This window comes from Larimichthys crocea, chromosome XIV, assembly GCF_000972845.2.
Source record: "Larimichthys crocea isolate SSNF chromosome XIV, L_crocea_2.0, whole genome shotgun sequence".
In the NCBI taxonomy this organism is placed as follows: Eukaryota; Metazoa; Chordata; class Actinopteri; family Sciaenidae; genus Larimichthys; species Larimichthys crocea.
This window is the reverse complement of record NC_040024.1, coordinates 7,148,130-7,161,841: the sequence shown is the minus strand read 5'-3', so window position 1 is coordinate 7,161,841 and position 13,712 is coordinate 7,148,130. Positions and strand designations below refer to the sequence as shown.

At 37.2% G+C, this 13,712-nt stretch overlaps 1 protein-coding gene and 1 long non-coding RNA gene across 2 annotated transcripts in view; both read left to right on the top strand.

The window, feature by feature from the left end:
- The window catches only part of LOC104939330 (uncharacterized), a 14,947-nt gene extending 4,757 nt beyond the window's left edge, over nt 1–10,190 (top strand). Inside the window, exons 8-25 of the mRNA XM_010755855.3 lie at nt 59–190; nt 339–482; nt 1,291–1,426; nt 2,291–2,441; nt 2,757–2,893; nt 3,048–3,159; nt 3,758–3,821; nt 4,499–4,702; nt 4,872–5,014; nt 5,409–5,527; nt 6,202–6,323; nt 6,431–6,519; nt 6,913–7,049; nt 7,704–7,828; nt 8,207–8,352; nt 8,534–8,636; nt 8,769–8,905; nt 9,205–10,190. Of these exons, the coding sequence (XP_010754157.2) occupies nt 59–190; nt 339–482; nt 1,291–1,426; nt 2,291–2,441; nt 2,757–2,893; nt 3,048–3,159; nt 3,758–3,821; nt 4,499–4,702; nt 4,872–5,014; nt 5,409–5,527; nt 6,202–6,323; nt 6,431–6,519; nt 6,913–7,049; nt 7,704–7,828; nt 8,207–8,352; nt 8,534–8,636; nt 8,769–8,905; nt 9,205–9,322 (2,319 nt within the window). The 3' untranslated portion in view covers nt 9,323–10,190. The remainder of the gene's footprint in view (nt 1–58; nt 191–338; nt 483–1,290; nt 1,427–2,290; nt 2,442–2,756; nt 2,894–3,047; nt 3,160–3,757; nt 3,822–4,498; nt 4,703–4,871; nt 5,015–5,408; nt 5,528–6,201; nt 6,324–6,430; nt 6,520–6,912; nt 7,050–7,703; nt 7,829–8,206; nt 8,353–8,533; nt 8,637–8,768; nt 8,906–9,204) is intronic.
- Nucleotides 10,191–10,899: 709 nt separating this feature from the next.
- LOC113747586 (uncharacterized) lies at nt 10,900–12,344 on the top strand. The gene is made up of 2 exons (XR_003463711.1): nt 10,900–11,205; nt 11,396–12,344. It is a non-coding gene; the product is annotated as an uncharacterized LOC113747586 (long non-coding RNA).
- The last annotated feature ends 1,368 nt before the right edge of the window (nt 12,345–13,712 follow it).

The window sequence follows — 13,712 nt, the reverse complement described above, 5'->3', positions numbered from 1 at the left end:
ATATATATATAGTTACAATTTAGTTTGTAATACTTTAAAATTCTATTTTTTACTCTAGAAAAACAAGGCTTCAGGAATCTTATGCAAGAATCTGATTGGCTACATACGGAAACTGACTGGATGTAATGCTCTGGCCCAGAGCTTGTATCAGTTATTCTTGAAGAATGAGACCCTATCCACAAATCAGAAGGTAAACTGTGCAAGATGGTGTAATTTTACTTTTATTACCTTGTATTCAATTAAATGTTTTTAAACTAAGGCATCATTCATTTTGTTTGACTATTTGGCTTTAAAAAATGTTATTATCTCTTAAGAATGTGCTTTTTCTTTTTCTGTAGATCGCAGTCATTGAAGGCTTGTACATGCTATTCAGGGAGCTCTTGCCACAGCATGGAACAAATCAAGGAGAAAAGATCATTGAGGACCTTGATGTCTTTGAGTATTCAACATACTGCTGGGCATTTCTCATGTCAGAAGCAAAGGTATTTACAAATTACTTGGAGATTAAATCTAAATTCACAATTCAGTATCCAAGATGTTATCTTAAACCAAAGTTGTGTAGAAATTGGTTTGGAAATTTGTTGTGATTAACTGTAATTTCCCAGCTTGGGATAGCTCTCACTAACCACTAAAAGTCAGTCCCACATTTACTCTTGTCCGGCGGCTTCTTGCTCGCTCACTCTCTCCTTTTCTCTTCTTAGCTTCCTCCATTAACGTCTGATGCTGCTGAGCCTAGTTGCATATTTTACTGCCATAAAATATGATCCAGTTGATCCAGCCCCACAGAAAAACAGACCTGGCATGGTCTACAGTCTCTTACTAAATGTGAAGCCAATAGTTGACCAGTAAGCTACGAAGCCCAAACTTTAGAGTACCATTGCAACCTATGGCTTTGTCCCCTCTCTGTTTGTGATGCCAAAAACTCTGTAGTGGCTGCAGCAGTGTGTCTGGAGACAGATACTTTTTAAAATCAAAACAAGTTATTAGGTTAGATTAATAGCCACCACTATGTCCCCAGTCGTCATATTTGTGCACTTTCAAACATGTATACAAATTGTGCTCATAGAAACATACACAGTATTAACTTCTTAGACTGATCACTATCAGAAATCAAGTCTCTGTTTTGTTGCATTGCCTTTGAAATGCATCAATCTGGGGTTAGGGTCCTGTGTGTTGTTATTATTGTATAGAAATTGCATTTTGCAAGTAATTTCCATTACCCACCTCTCTAAGCACTTCCAATTAAGTGTTCAGTGCCCCTTTTATTACCATCTTGTATTATTTTGACAGAATGAGACATCAGAACATGAGAACTACGCACCATTTTCTCTGACATCTGAAGAAGCCAAACGTTTCTGTGATCCAGTCACTATACCTGGAGTACCAGGTGTCTTTGAAAGAGCATCGGTACTTGAAAAAATCAAAAGTAAGAAAAAATGTCTTGTGGTTCAGAATTACATGCGCAGACCTACGAACATATGTGTATGTATACACTAATCAGCCATGACATTATGACTATGACCCCATTTTTGGGGCCTCCGTGGATCGGACTTGTTTGTCCAGCATGTCCCACAGATGCTCAGTTGGATTGAGATTTAGGGAATTTGGAGGCAGAAAAAGGTAAACATGATTATTCAGACAAAGCAACCTTCTTCCATTCCAATCAGTGTTATTCACTTCACTTGTCAGTGGTCATACTGTTATGTTATGCACACACACACACTACTCACAAAACGTTCGGTATATTCAGCTTTCAGATGAAATTTCAGAATGCACTCTAACCTTTACTACCTTGAACTTAATTTGACCTTCTCTAAACTTTTGAATGCACATGTCCAACTGTTCAGTGTTTCAGTACTTATTGCAGGACATGCTGTTCTCTGATCCATGAATGTTCCACTGAATGTTCTGCTTCAGTGACAGTTTGAAGAACAGTCCTCTTCATCGTGCTGTTCACATTCTGACTTCATGACACCAAGACGAAACCTGACAGTCCGTCAGCAGGACCTGGTCAGTGTGAGGCTTCAAACAGGAAGTCCTCAGAGGGAAGTTAGCACTGAGCGCTGAGTGTCACAGAGTGTCATCAGCAGGTTGGAATAAGTTGACTTGTGAACAGCGTGAGTCATCTAGTCGAGCTGTAGTTAGTCGACAAGTTACTGAGTCACTGACATGTTTTGTTGTGGTATACACGCCACTGTTAGCTTTGACCAGGAAATGACCATTGCATGCTTTTACTAAATGCCCTACTTTCATATGTAAATATTAGCTTTCTACTCTCTCTTTTGTTCAGATGGTGAAGCAATCCCAAACTGCACTGCACAGGTTTTGCGGGAAACATCACTCAGCAGAGCCACTGCCATTGAGAAAATTTTACTCAGCGTTCATCCATCAATTAAAACATATCATCTTTGGATCTCTCATGATAGTGTGACTGGTCAGAAGTATGTATGATCAAATTTTATGTTCAAGAAAAGTGATACAACTAGCAACAGTAAGATAAAACACATTTCCGACATATAGCAATGCTTAGATTGTGTTAAAATATTGTTAATAACTGTCACTTTTTTTTAGTAGGTCGTCCAAACTGATCAATATTTATATTTTGTAATTGATTCTTAGTGTGGGCAGGTGTAGTAACACTATATTGGTCCAAAGAGGATATTTAGATATAAACATACTCAAGCATAATCAAGGGAAACAATAGTGTATGATAAATTGATTCAGTATTCACAGTAACTCATATAATTGAATTGCAGCTTTCACTTGAACGCTATGAAAAGTTTGGGGGACATAGCAGAACAAATAAAAGCTGTCCCTTATCTCAATGTGACTCCACCACTGCTTTTGAAGAACGTCGGTCTTGATGACCAACACCTTGTTTTCCTGAGTGAAGGTACTGCACAAATATGATTGCCTAATCTCATTAATTTGACGATGATTTCAATACAAGGACAACAGTGCCCATGTACATTTGAAGAATGTTGCAGGAGATAATTCAGAATAAAATCAGCTGTCATAGGAAGTCACCTCTCATTTGTTTTTGGCAGAGAATCTTGGTATCTACTTGAGTAAAGACAAGGCATCCCCTGCAAAGATCAAGGTGTATGATTGTCTGGCTGGCAAAGAAAAAAATATGAATGTGGATGAATTAGCAGCAAGGTGAGTACTTTTTTTTTTTTAGTATTTTAAACCATACTTTAGATAAAAATCAAGATATGGTTTTAAAAAGTTTGATTCTGGCGTCTACAGTCTGTAAATTCACAAGTATAATGTGGCTTTGAGTGCACATTCATTCAAACTGTCTGCATGTCTTGTCTTTCTTGGCAACAAAGCTACAAAACAAATATCTAAATTGTTCATAAATATCTGATATTACATAATGGCATACTGTAGATATATAGCTGCAATGTCCTCATGAACCATCTATTAAAGTACCATTGTGTAGGATTTAGTGGCTTCTACTAGTGTTCTTAATTGGGAAACTACAGCGGCCATGAAACATAAAAAAAAAAAAAAAAAGCTGTCGAAACATAATGGTTTAACATGGTGGACTCTGTGGAAGAGTACCTGCAGCATCTGTAGATATACAAGTCTCATTCTAACAGATGATTATACACTAATGACTATAGCTGTGAATATTATATTCCATTACTGCCATATTGTGTACACAGAGCCCTCATACGTTTTTACATACAGTATCTATTATCCGAACACTGTCAGTGTACATTTTTGATGATATTCTTAATATTTCATGCAGAACTGGTGATCACAGGGATACCTATTCATTTGTTACAACCAGGACTCCAAAAGAAGCCATAATGGTAATGTTGATCTTCAAATCTTTGAATAAGTAACCACTTCCAAAAAAATCTGGTTCAATGCACCATCTAGTGGGCGCAATGAAGTATACATAAATATACAGCATAAACTGGAAAAGACTGAGCACACACAGCCTTGTGGGACTATAATGGTCAACAATAGAGTCAAGAAGGTGTGACCACTAATCCAAACTGTATGAAATGTGGGTTAAGGAGGGCTTTATGGTTGCCAGGAATGTTTGTGTCAGCATGGTACAGGGAATTGTTTCCCTTGGTAGGGACTGGTCTGGCTGGGTTGATGGAAGATGTTGTGGACACCACACTTTCTTTTCTGACATTGATGAGTGTATTTCTGTCATAGATAACATCGGCTTTAATAATAAAGGTAAAAAAAAATAACAGTAATAGTCTGTTGCATTTGCATGCGCTGTTGTCACTGTGGTCACATTTAGGTATATTAACAACTGAACATGGGGGCACTATGATACAATGGTCAACACCTCAGTCAAACACAGCACAATGTCAGAACTACTTTGGGACATAGTTCCCTATAATGTGGTATAACAAAGTTACAAAACACATTCAAGATCCCTACAAAGTGTGTGTTTCAAGTTGGGTTTAATTTTTAAATGGAGAAGTAAATAAAATAATCAATAATTTCTTGATTTTAATTTCATCAGGTGCTGATAGACACAAGCTCATCCATGACAGAGAATTGCTATGGAAGTGTGGAAATACAGAAAATCCATGCTGTTAAACAGCTTTTTGATAACTTTGCAACACGTACCATGTCTTATGACTTTCATCACGTCATTGGCCTTGTGAAGTTTGACTCTACAGTGAAAACTCTCCACACGTTCACAGAGACGCTTGAAAAGTTCAAGGTAAATACAATACATCTTAAAAACCCTAAAAAAAATTAGTCTACCAGATTAGATATACAGTACTGAAGGCTGTGTTCTTTCTTTCTGATGTAGCATGGGCTCCTACTCCATGATACAATAGGTTAGTAAATCTAAATAGACTTGGTTGTTATTCTTCACGCTTTTCTAGGAACATGTACACACCCTTCAAGCAACAGGAACAACTAAACTGTATGATGCCCTACAGCATGGAATGCTTGAGATGGAAAAAGTCAAGAAGTTTCCAGACTGTAAACTTCGCATTCTTTGTCTCACAGATGGAAACGATGTTGGGTAATTTTCTCTCTTTAAACTAGTTTCCTATATTTACTATATACTATAGTAATTATATTTAATTATAATTTATATAATTATATTATAATTTAAATAATTATATACTATAATTCCTATAATATCATTGCTAACATCAGTTACTGTAAATAATCAGTCCCAAATAAGCTCTTCAAATTTCAAGTAGTTTAAACCGTCATAGTGAGGATATGTCTGCACTGTAAAGGATGGTTTGATTTTAAGATTAAGATTAAAATCAGATTTAGCTTCAATTTAGGCGTAGGATTAGGAATTTTGTAGTGACGGTTTAGATTAGGTTTAGGTTTTATGAAGCATAAAAATGTAATACACATGCAAATGACATAATTCTAATTGAGAATACTTTCTTCGTCAATAGATCCTCAAACCTGCCAGAAGTTGTAACTTCCAACCTGATCAAAGCTAACATCATCGTGGATTCAATCCTACTTGGAAAAGTGGTGAACAATATTCTGTGCGGAATCAGCAATGCAACTGGTACAGTATGAAAATCTCAATGGACAGTCACTTTTCTTGTACTGAGTTATCTAATTAGTTTGATCTAATTCGTTTTAAGGCTTATGTTATAATTTATTTAATATTTGAAATGATTGCTCTAGGAGTGATATGGTGACAAACATTTGTTGTGGTAATCAGTGTGCATGGATTTCTAAACTTGGAGAATAACAAACTTAACGATGCATTGATGAAAAAAAAGTGTTCAGTTTGGCAATCACGCCACACAGATTAATAAACTGTGTCAAAGGCTGTGTTTGCTTTCAATTGGTTGCCAATTGTCAAGAGAGTAGGTCCTAATATAAGAAACAGAGGGCAGATGCCGGAGAAGGCAGAGATAGGAAAACATGAGAGTGCTGATAGAGAGCAACTTTTGACCTATACTGTGATTAACAATGAATGATAACATTCATCTATTAAGTATTTGGTTTGAGACACTGTCTGCCAAGCTGGTACTTATACGTTGTCTATCATCAGTCAGAAAAATTCTGTTGTTATTGGAAGATGAAGAATTATTTTATTTCCATTTTATCACGTCATTAATGACTGGTCAATTTATTGGAGTCAGTGGTTTCACAGCAACATGAACATGAAGTGTTTTAAATAATGCTTTAGTGGTAAATTGGCTCTTTTAATTAACTCTATATTGCTTTCAGGGGGCTGCTGTTTCAAACCAGAGACAAGCAAAGATGGCCTGAAGCTTTTTGAGACTGAGACTGTTCTCTCTTTGGAGATGAGGAAACCCAAGAACAAAGCTGACCCATCATTCATCACTGGAGTTAGACAAGCAATTATTACCTACACTTCTGTTTGAAGTGATCTGAGAATTAGACACCATCAAAGTAATCAATTTATGTGCTGTGATGTGCTTGTTTATTTCCACAGAGGTTTCTCTCTGCTGCTCATGTTTATGATGAATTTCCAGAGGCTGTCTTGCCAAGCCAGATGAACAGTAAAGTGACAATGACACAGAGGTAAGTGTATGTCATGTCACTATTTGGAACATGCTGAGGATTATTTTGTTGTAAAACTTTGGTTCCTTATTTTTGCCTAGCACAGAGGTAAGTACAAAGGTCAAGCTCAGAGCCTATGTGGGATCAAATTGTATTTTTTAAGAGTTTTGATTCAGCAAAGATATTCTGTTTACTAAATCAGAGAAAAGTGGCAAATCCTCACTTTTAAGGAGCTGCAACCAAAGAATTTTGGAAGTTTGCTTGATAAATAATTCAAAATTAAGTCGGCAATTGTCTAGCACTTGCATAAACTTCTTTGGGTCCTTCGAAACGAAAGTACATACAGAAAATACAGAATGATTAAATTGTAATTAGCAGTCTGTAATCTAATGAGGTGCTACATTTTCAAACTAGTGCTCTGAAAAAGAAGATCCGGGACGCCAAAGTTAGGCCATTGATGGAAAAGGACAAACGTATCCTGGAGGAGCTGAGGAGCCTGCACTGTGACCCACATCCCTACTTTACTATTTTTCCATCAGAGTCTGACTTCAGTAAGTGGCTGTTCTGTCATTATTTAAAATGTCTTGTTTTGTTTTTTTGGACTTTTTATTCTAAATGTGTTTGTATGTATTTTTTGTTCCAATGACATTGGATACTCTCTTTTTTGTGTGACGAAGACTGCTGGTACATTGTCAACATTTAATAATATTTTTGTTTCTGCATGTTTTTTTCTTCTGTTTTTTGTTTCTTAACAGTGCTTCACATAATTGAACCATTTCTCTATCACTTCTCAGTCAAGTCTGAAAGCTGTTTCTTTTTTTAACAATAAAGACACAATTACACAGTGCGACTGACCAGTGTGTAGCTGCAAAACTGAAAAACAATTGGCTATAAAGGGTGTACCAGTTAAGTCTTATCTGCCCAAACCAGTTGGTTTCATCTTTGGGAATAGGAGTTTCCAACACACTGCCTATATAGTTAGCTGTTTGAAAACTATTCAGACTAAAGGTTCATCCACACCAATCTAATAAGCCCGGTGTGTAAACCTAGTAAATGATCTGAACTGCTTCACAACCACACTTTTTTTGCATTGTCAAGTTTAAGGTACAAGGTGTGCTCAGACACCTTTCAGATGTCAATTCCATATTGGATAAATAGTAAACCTAAATGTGCCAACTTCTTAATCTTATTTGTAAACTTTTCAGCATTCTGGAAGATTCTCATGGAAGGACCTCCAGACACACCTTATGAGAAAGGAGTCTTTGAGTTGTTCTGCCAGTTTGGTCCTGACTACCCAGTGAAACCTCCACTTGTTCGCTTTGTCACACAAGTATCCTGCCAAATAAAAGAAAAGCTTCACATATTCAGCCTCAGAATACAAACAAATGTACTAGACTTAATACACACATTACATCTTAGATAAATCTCTATTTTCTTTACAAAATGTTTTGACTATTCGTACACTAGTCCCACTCCAGCTGAAATCTGGATTGGGATGTTCTCCAATGCTGTCAGCTCTCTGTTCAGTTACACATCAGGCTACAGATTGATTCCCAAAACTATACATTTGTGAATGAGACACTCAGTGATTCTTTGCCAGTGTTTCCAAAATCAATGTTTCAAAGAAATATAAAATATCCTGGATTCAAATAATTGCACAATGTCCTTTAATTGAAGTGTCCTAACAATTTTCTTAACATGAACAAAGGTGTACCACTGTAATATTAACAATGTGGGGCGCATCTGCCACAACATCTTTGACCGGAACTACAATGCCCAAATCACCATGAAAGATATCCTCAATGCTGTATATGGACTGCTTATCATCCCTGAGCCTGAAGATCCATTGGACAGGTTAGATTCAGTCCCATAATACACCCATGCTTTCTGCTTTACTTGCAGTGAGTTTCTATATTTACTTGTGTTTCTCACTTTGCAGTATTTTTTCTTGTGTTATTTTTGTGTTTTGTCTGTTTGCATGTGTTTTCTTAAGTTGTAGGCATTTGAATTAAAACTGTGTCTCCTTCTGTTGAAGCATTCTGGCCGAGGAATTCCTGACCAGCCGTGGGAAGTATGAACAGGAGGCCAAAAAACATACAGAGGAAACTGCAGCACGATCACTGAATGATATGGAGAAGGTAAATGAACAATAGCGCTTTGAAAAGTTCTTGATAATCCTGACAGTATAAAATAATGCCTTACTAGTGTACCACTACCAGTTACCATAAATATGACGTAAATATTTACTGTCTTTACCTCTGATGTGAAAGGCTTTGGTGGATCCTGGAGAACAGTTTGTACCGTCACATCTGATCTGTCCACTTACCAACGAAATGTTTGTTGATCCAGTGGAAACAAAGTACGGAAGAGTGTATGAACGAAAGACCATTGAAAAACACCTCAAATTGTAAGTCTATTTATTTTGTATTCATAATTGTTTCATTATATTTTAATCCCCTGAAGAATGGGATAAAAATCAAACAACACAGGTGATCTCAATTTAACTAAAGGCTGTGAGGTGTGTTCCGTTAAAAGGGGTGAACTTTGTAAACATCTGTTTTCACATTTCTGGGTATTTTGTATAAAAGAAAAAGAAGATAGGTCACAATTGTGCTGAATAGGCCTGAAAAGCTCAACCATCTTAAAAAGAAGACAAAGGGTAAAATGCTACTTTGGATTCTCCACTAACTGACTATTGTTTTACAGGCACAAACATGATCCAAAGGGTGGTCCAACAGAACCGCTGACTGAAGGTGATCTCAAAACAGCCAATGAAATGAAGAAAATGGTGATTGATTACCGCTCTAAACAAATTAAGGAATAGTCGTGGGAACAAGTTAGAGCTACAACTGATGCATCAGTTTCACACACAGTGAATACAGTATGTCACTGTAGTAGTAGTTGGCTATTGCACTGAACGGAATTTGTTCAGCTATCACATAATCACGTTTGTGCATTGAGATATGTTATATTTGCGATTATTTCTTTAAATGTTTTACTATTAAATGATACATACTTGGAGTTCTATGCAATAATAGAATAGTTATGACTAATTCATACAACTTTTTTCTAGTTGATTATTTTTCTAATTCATTTGAATGATTGATGCAGAACATTTGCACTAAACCTGTTCTGCAAGTGCACTTCCTCCAAACTATCACATTAAATAAGCTTTAATATTTTAATATTAACATTTTAATATTAATATTAGTACTTTATTAAACAAACAGCAATTAATTGTCTTCTGGTGCTGTCAGAGAAACAGCAATAAACAGGCCTGTAACTGATCATTTATCATTGATAAGCACAAAATGATTTTTGTTTATTTTTATCTGTAATTGTTGAGTCATACTGTAGACTCTATATCAATGTATCTGTAATGTATATGATAGCTAAATTACTTATTGATCCTTTAAGATGGTGAGCTTTACATGGGACATGGATATTTTTACAGCTAGAAGCCCTGCAGTAAAAAATCAAACATTATTTTCATATTATGCATCAACACGGGCACAAATTGTCTGCTCTTACCATTTCCTGTTAATTTGAGTTTTAATTAGGTGTTTAATGGTGTTGTCTTCTGAATGTGAAACTGATAAAACAGAGTTAAAAAACAGCGAGCTTCATTGTTGCTTAACATTTGCGAATCACATTTACTTTGCAAAATAAAAGTACATGAGAAAAGTTGAAAACTGCTTCATTGTGTTTAATCTGGCATGGCTTCAGTTTTGCTGCTGTTGGCTTTTAGCAGAAAACACAAAGATATGGGAAAGTAAATGAAATCCGTCTTCTCAAAGTGTTTCGACTGTTTCTGTGTTTAACCATTGACAGTGTAGTGATGTAAGAAGTCACTTAAGTGTCTTAAACCTGAATTCTTTCTGATGGCCAGCAGGTGGTACAGTAGGCCTATTGGCTGAAACAATACGGTCTGTCTGAATGGAGTCCTGTGGGGAAATAAGCCTAATTCCCCTGTTGGTTTATGACCTCAGTAAATTGTTTCCTCATGAGTTTATGAGTCTCAATCTCAAATCTGGTCTCAAATTGTGTTTTATTCTTTTCACTTGACAGAGTAGAGCTGATTACACAGCAGTTTAACAAACTATGATAAAGTGGTTATGACGTCACAAGCATGGCTTTTTGCTAAATTGACCTTTAGAGCACAAACCAAAAAGGGAATAGAAGACAGGAAATATTGGATTTGATGAATTTTGTAAGAAAAAATTCATGCACAAGGTAAAACAAAAACATCTTTTTATTAACAGACAAGAATCCCTGCATGACTTCCAGTATTTTAACTGAGCAACATTTTGGTCCCTCAGTGATATTCAGTAAGGTGATTGTGAATAATTGTAAATTACAAGAACACCTGAAGAACACTGACTGTTACTTCTTTCTTTATTTATTTAGTTACTCGCTTTTATGGTCTTGTCTTGGCATGTTTCTGGCTCTCTGTATCTCACATCGTCTCCCCATTAATATCTACTTGAATCCTTTTCGTCTTTTGCTTGGCCTCAGTGTCTGGCACGTTGTTGTTTATTTGCCTGAGTTTAAAGATGCCGTGTAAATGAAGTTATTCTTATTCTTCTAATTCCTCTTATTTTGCAGCCCGCATTGAGGAACACATCAATCCTGCGATCGTCATTGTCATCAAAATTGCCATCGTTGCAGTTCTCCTTGGTGCTGCGTTTCTTCTGTTCATGAAATGGAGTATGTCAAAATTTTTCTCTTCCTTTAATTTTCTCCATTTAGAAGATTATGTACAACGTAACATGTTACATTCTTATACTGTAAACACATTAGAATCAAAAGTTTTTATGATAAATGTGTGCAAGCACTTCAATTTATTTTTAATTAGAAAACATTCTAACATTCTATTTCTTTTCATTTCTTTCCACAGCCAGAGCCAAGTAAATACAAGTGCCTACTACACTACATATGCAGAATACTAATTATGAGAATGAAACCATCAGTATATGAATGTATGTGAATGGGTGAATGAGATATGTAGGGTAACAGCGCTTAGAAAGGCACTTATGGGGCGGCGTAGACTAGCTTAGCCGCCTCGCGTGCAAAGGCTCAGTCCAGAGTTCGAATCCGACCTGTGGCTCTTTCCCGCATCTCTCTCTTTCTCCTCACATTCCTGTCACTCTTCAGCTGTCTCTATCAAAATAAAAGCTTGAAAAGAAAGAAAGGGAAAAAAAAGAAAGGCACTTATATAAGTACAGTCTGTTTACCATTTTATGGAGTCTGGCTGCTGTTTGCTCCCTAATATTTACATGATTCCTGTTAAAATGGTCAGAAAAGGACAAACATGTTGTGGGTACTGATTGGAGTTTGCAGTAGCTAAAAGAATGTGCATTATAACCCCACTGCTATAAACTATAGATAGGCCTGAATGCTAAATACACTCTGTGATTGACAACATGTTTGGGATTGTTCCAGATCTGGCAATATATTTGCCAATGACAGATGAGCACTAGAGCAAAATGAATGAACTGATGAGGTTTACCATCAACTGCAACAGAGCTTTAACCAATAGATTTACTGTGGAAGGTGCTGAACAGCCAAAAAAGAACAATCCAACTTGGGAAACACCAGAAACACTTTACTTAAGCATTACTCTTGGTTCCCTAACCTAAAAAACTGAAAGGTTTTAATGACCCATGGACATTGCAATGATGCTAGTATCAAATTAACTAAAATTGTAATCCCACAATGTGCACTCAACTACAAGCAGAGCCGTTTCAGTGACCAAGGTCCATGTTTTTGTTTTTTTGATAAGATATGTATATTTTGAGATGTATTGTTTTGTTAAATTAAAATAAATTGATTAATAAATCAAACGATACATTTTCTGACGTTCTTTTTTTTTTAAGTGATAATTACAGAGCCTAAAGGATGCCATCTACATCAGAGCCACACATACATAACTGACTGGACAGTGCGTCATCTACAAGTTAAAGTCCTGCATTCAAAACCTCACAGATTCAGACAAATGACACCTAAAACGCCCGATCAATCAGTGTGTAATCTAAATATCAAATAAAGAACTAAGATACAGTTCAGGTTCAACCAGCAGGTTTCTGACTGTAATGCAAAGTGGTTTTGTTCAGGTTAGGACCGCCATCTACTGGTGTGATGGAAGACCAGCATCCACTTTAAGTTGTGGAAATACATTCACCCATTTTCCATAAATGTTTGCCCTTATCCCATTATTGGAAGCAAGTTTTATATTTTATTATAACCAGCATTCGAAGGCGTACTAAGTAGTTGTAGTAGTTGCAAAAAGACTGTGGTGGATTGACATTATGGGTAGCGGGGGACAGAAAGACAGGAAACCAAAGTATCAATGAACGTTTATTCACAACATTACATTCCATTCATGTCTTTGTCCTAAAATATATATACACAAAATAGTTTTTATTGTCTTGTTTTCTTGTAAATAAGTATTGATAGATAGTGTTATTATGCTAATACTCACTGTAAATCAAATCAAAATCAGACATCAGTAGAATCAGTACAGCACAGTCCTGTATAGATTTTCGTCTCAGGTGAGAAGCTCTCTACGCTCTGCGTGTGAAGTGCTGCGAGTCTCTGAACTCCAGGTAGAGGCTGAACAGCAGGTGCAGAGACTGGATCCTGCTGTGTAGCGGGGATGTCCAGCAGGCTGCAGATGATGTCGGTGTACTGACCCAGGCTGCACTGCAGGCGGGCCGGCGGACTGCAGGCGGCCCAGCAGCTCCTCAGCTCGGCGCGCCACTCCTGCATCAGGCTGTCGATGTCGGGCATGCGCTCGGCCGTACTGAACACTGGCCGGAGGTTTGGGCGATGCAGGGCGCTGATGCTCTCCACCCAGCTGTCCCACGGCCCGAGGGTTGGTCTGGGGACTGGCGACGCTCGTCACTTTTTCACACTGGGGAGGGGGAGGTTTGTTTTACAGATTAGTTTCTGGGACAGTTTGAGGAACGACACAGTAAGTTACTTACAGTATTCTACTGCTGTACCAGCTGCTAGTTAGCAGTCCTATTAGCTGACTGAATACCAGGGAGTGTTGGTGTTTGTATACAGCTTTGGACCGCAGAGAGCAGTGTGTTTGGGATTGGGGCCTGCACCTAAGGCCGGAACCCGGGCCTGAAACTCAGAATCTGAGACAGACAGAGGCCGGCTTGACGACAGGGGGATACAAGGTCAACTACAACCGGCTCTGAACCGGA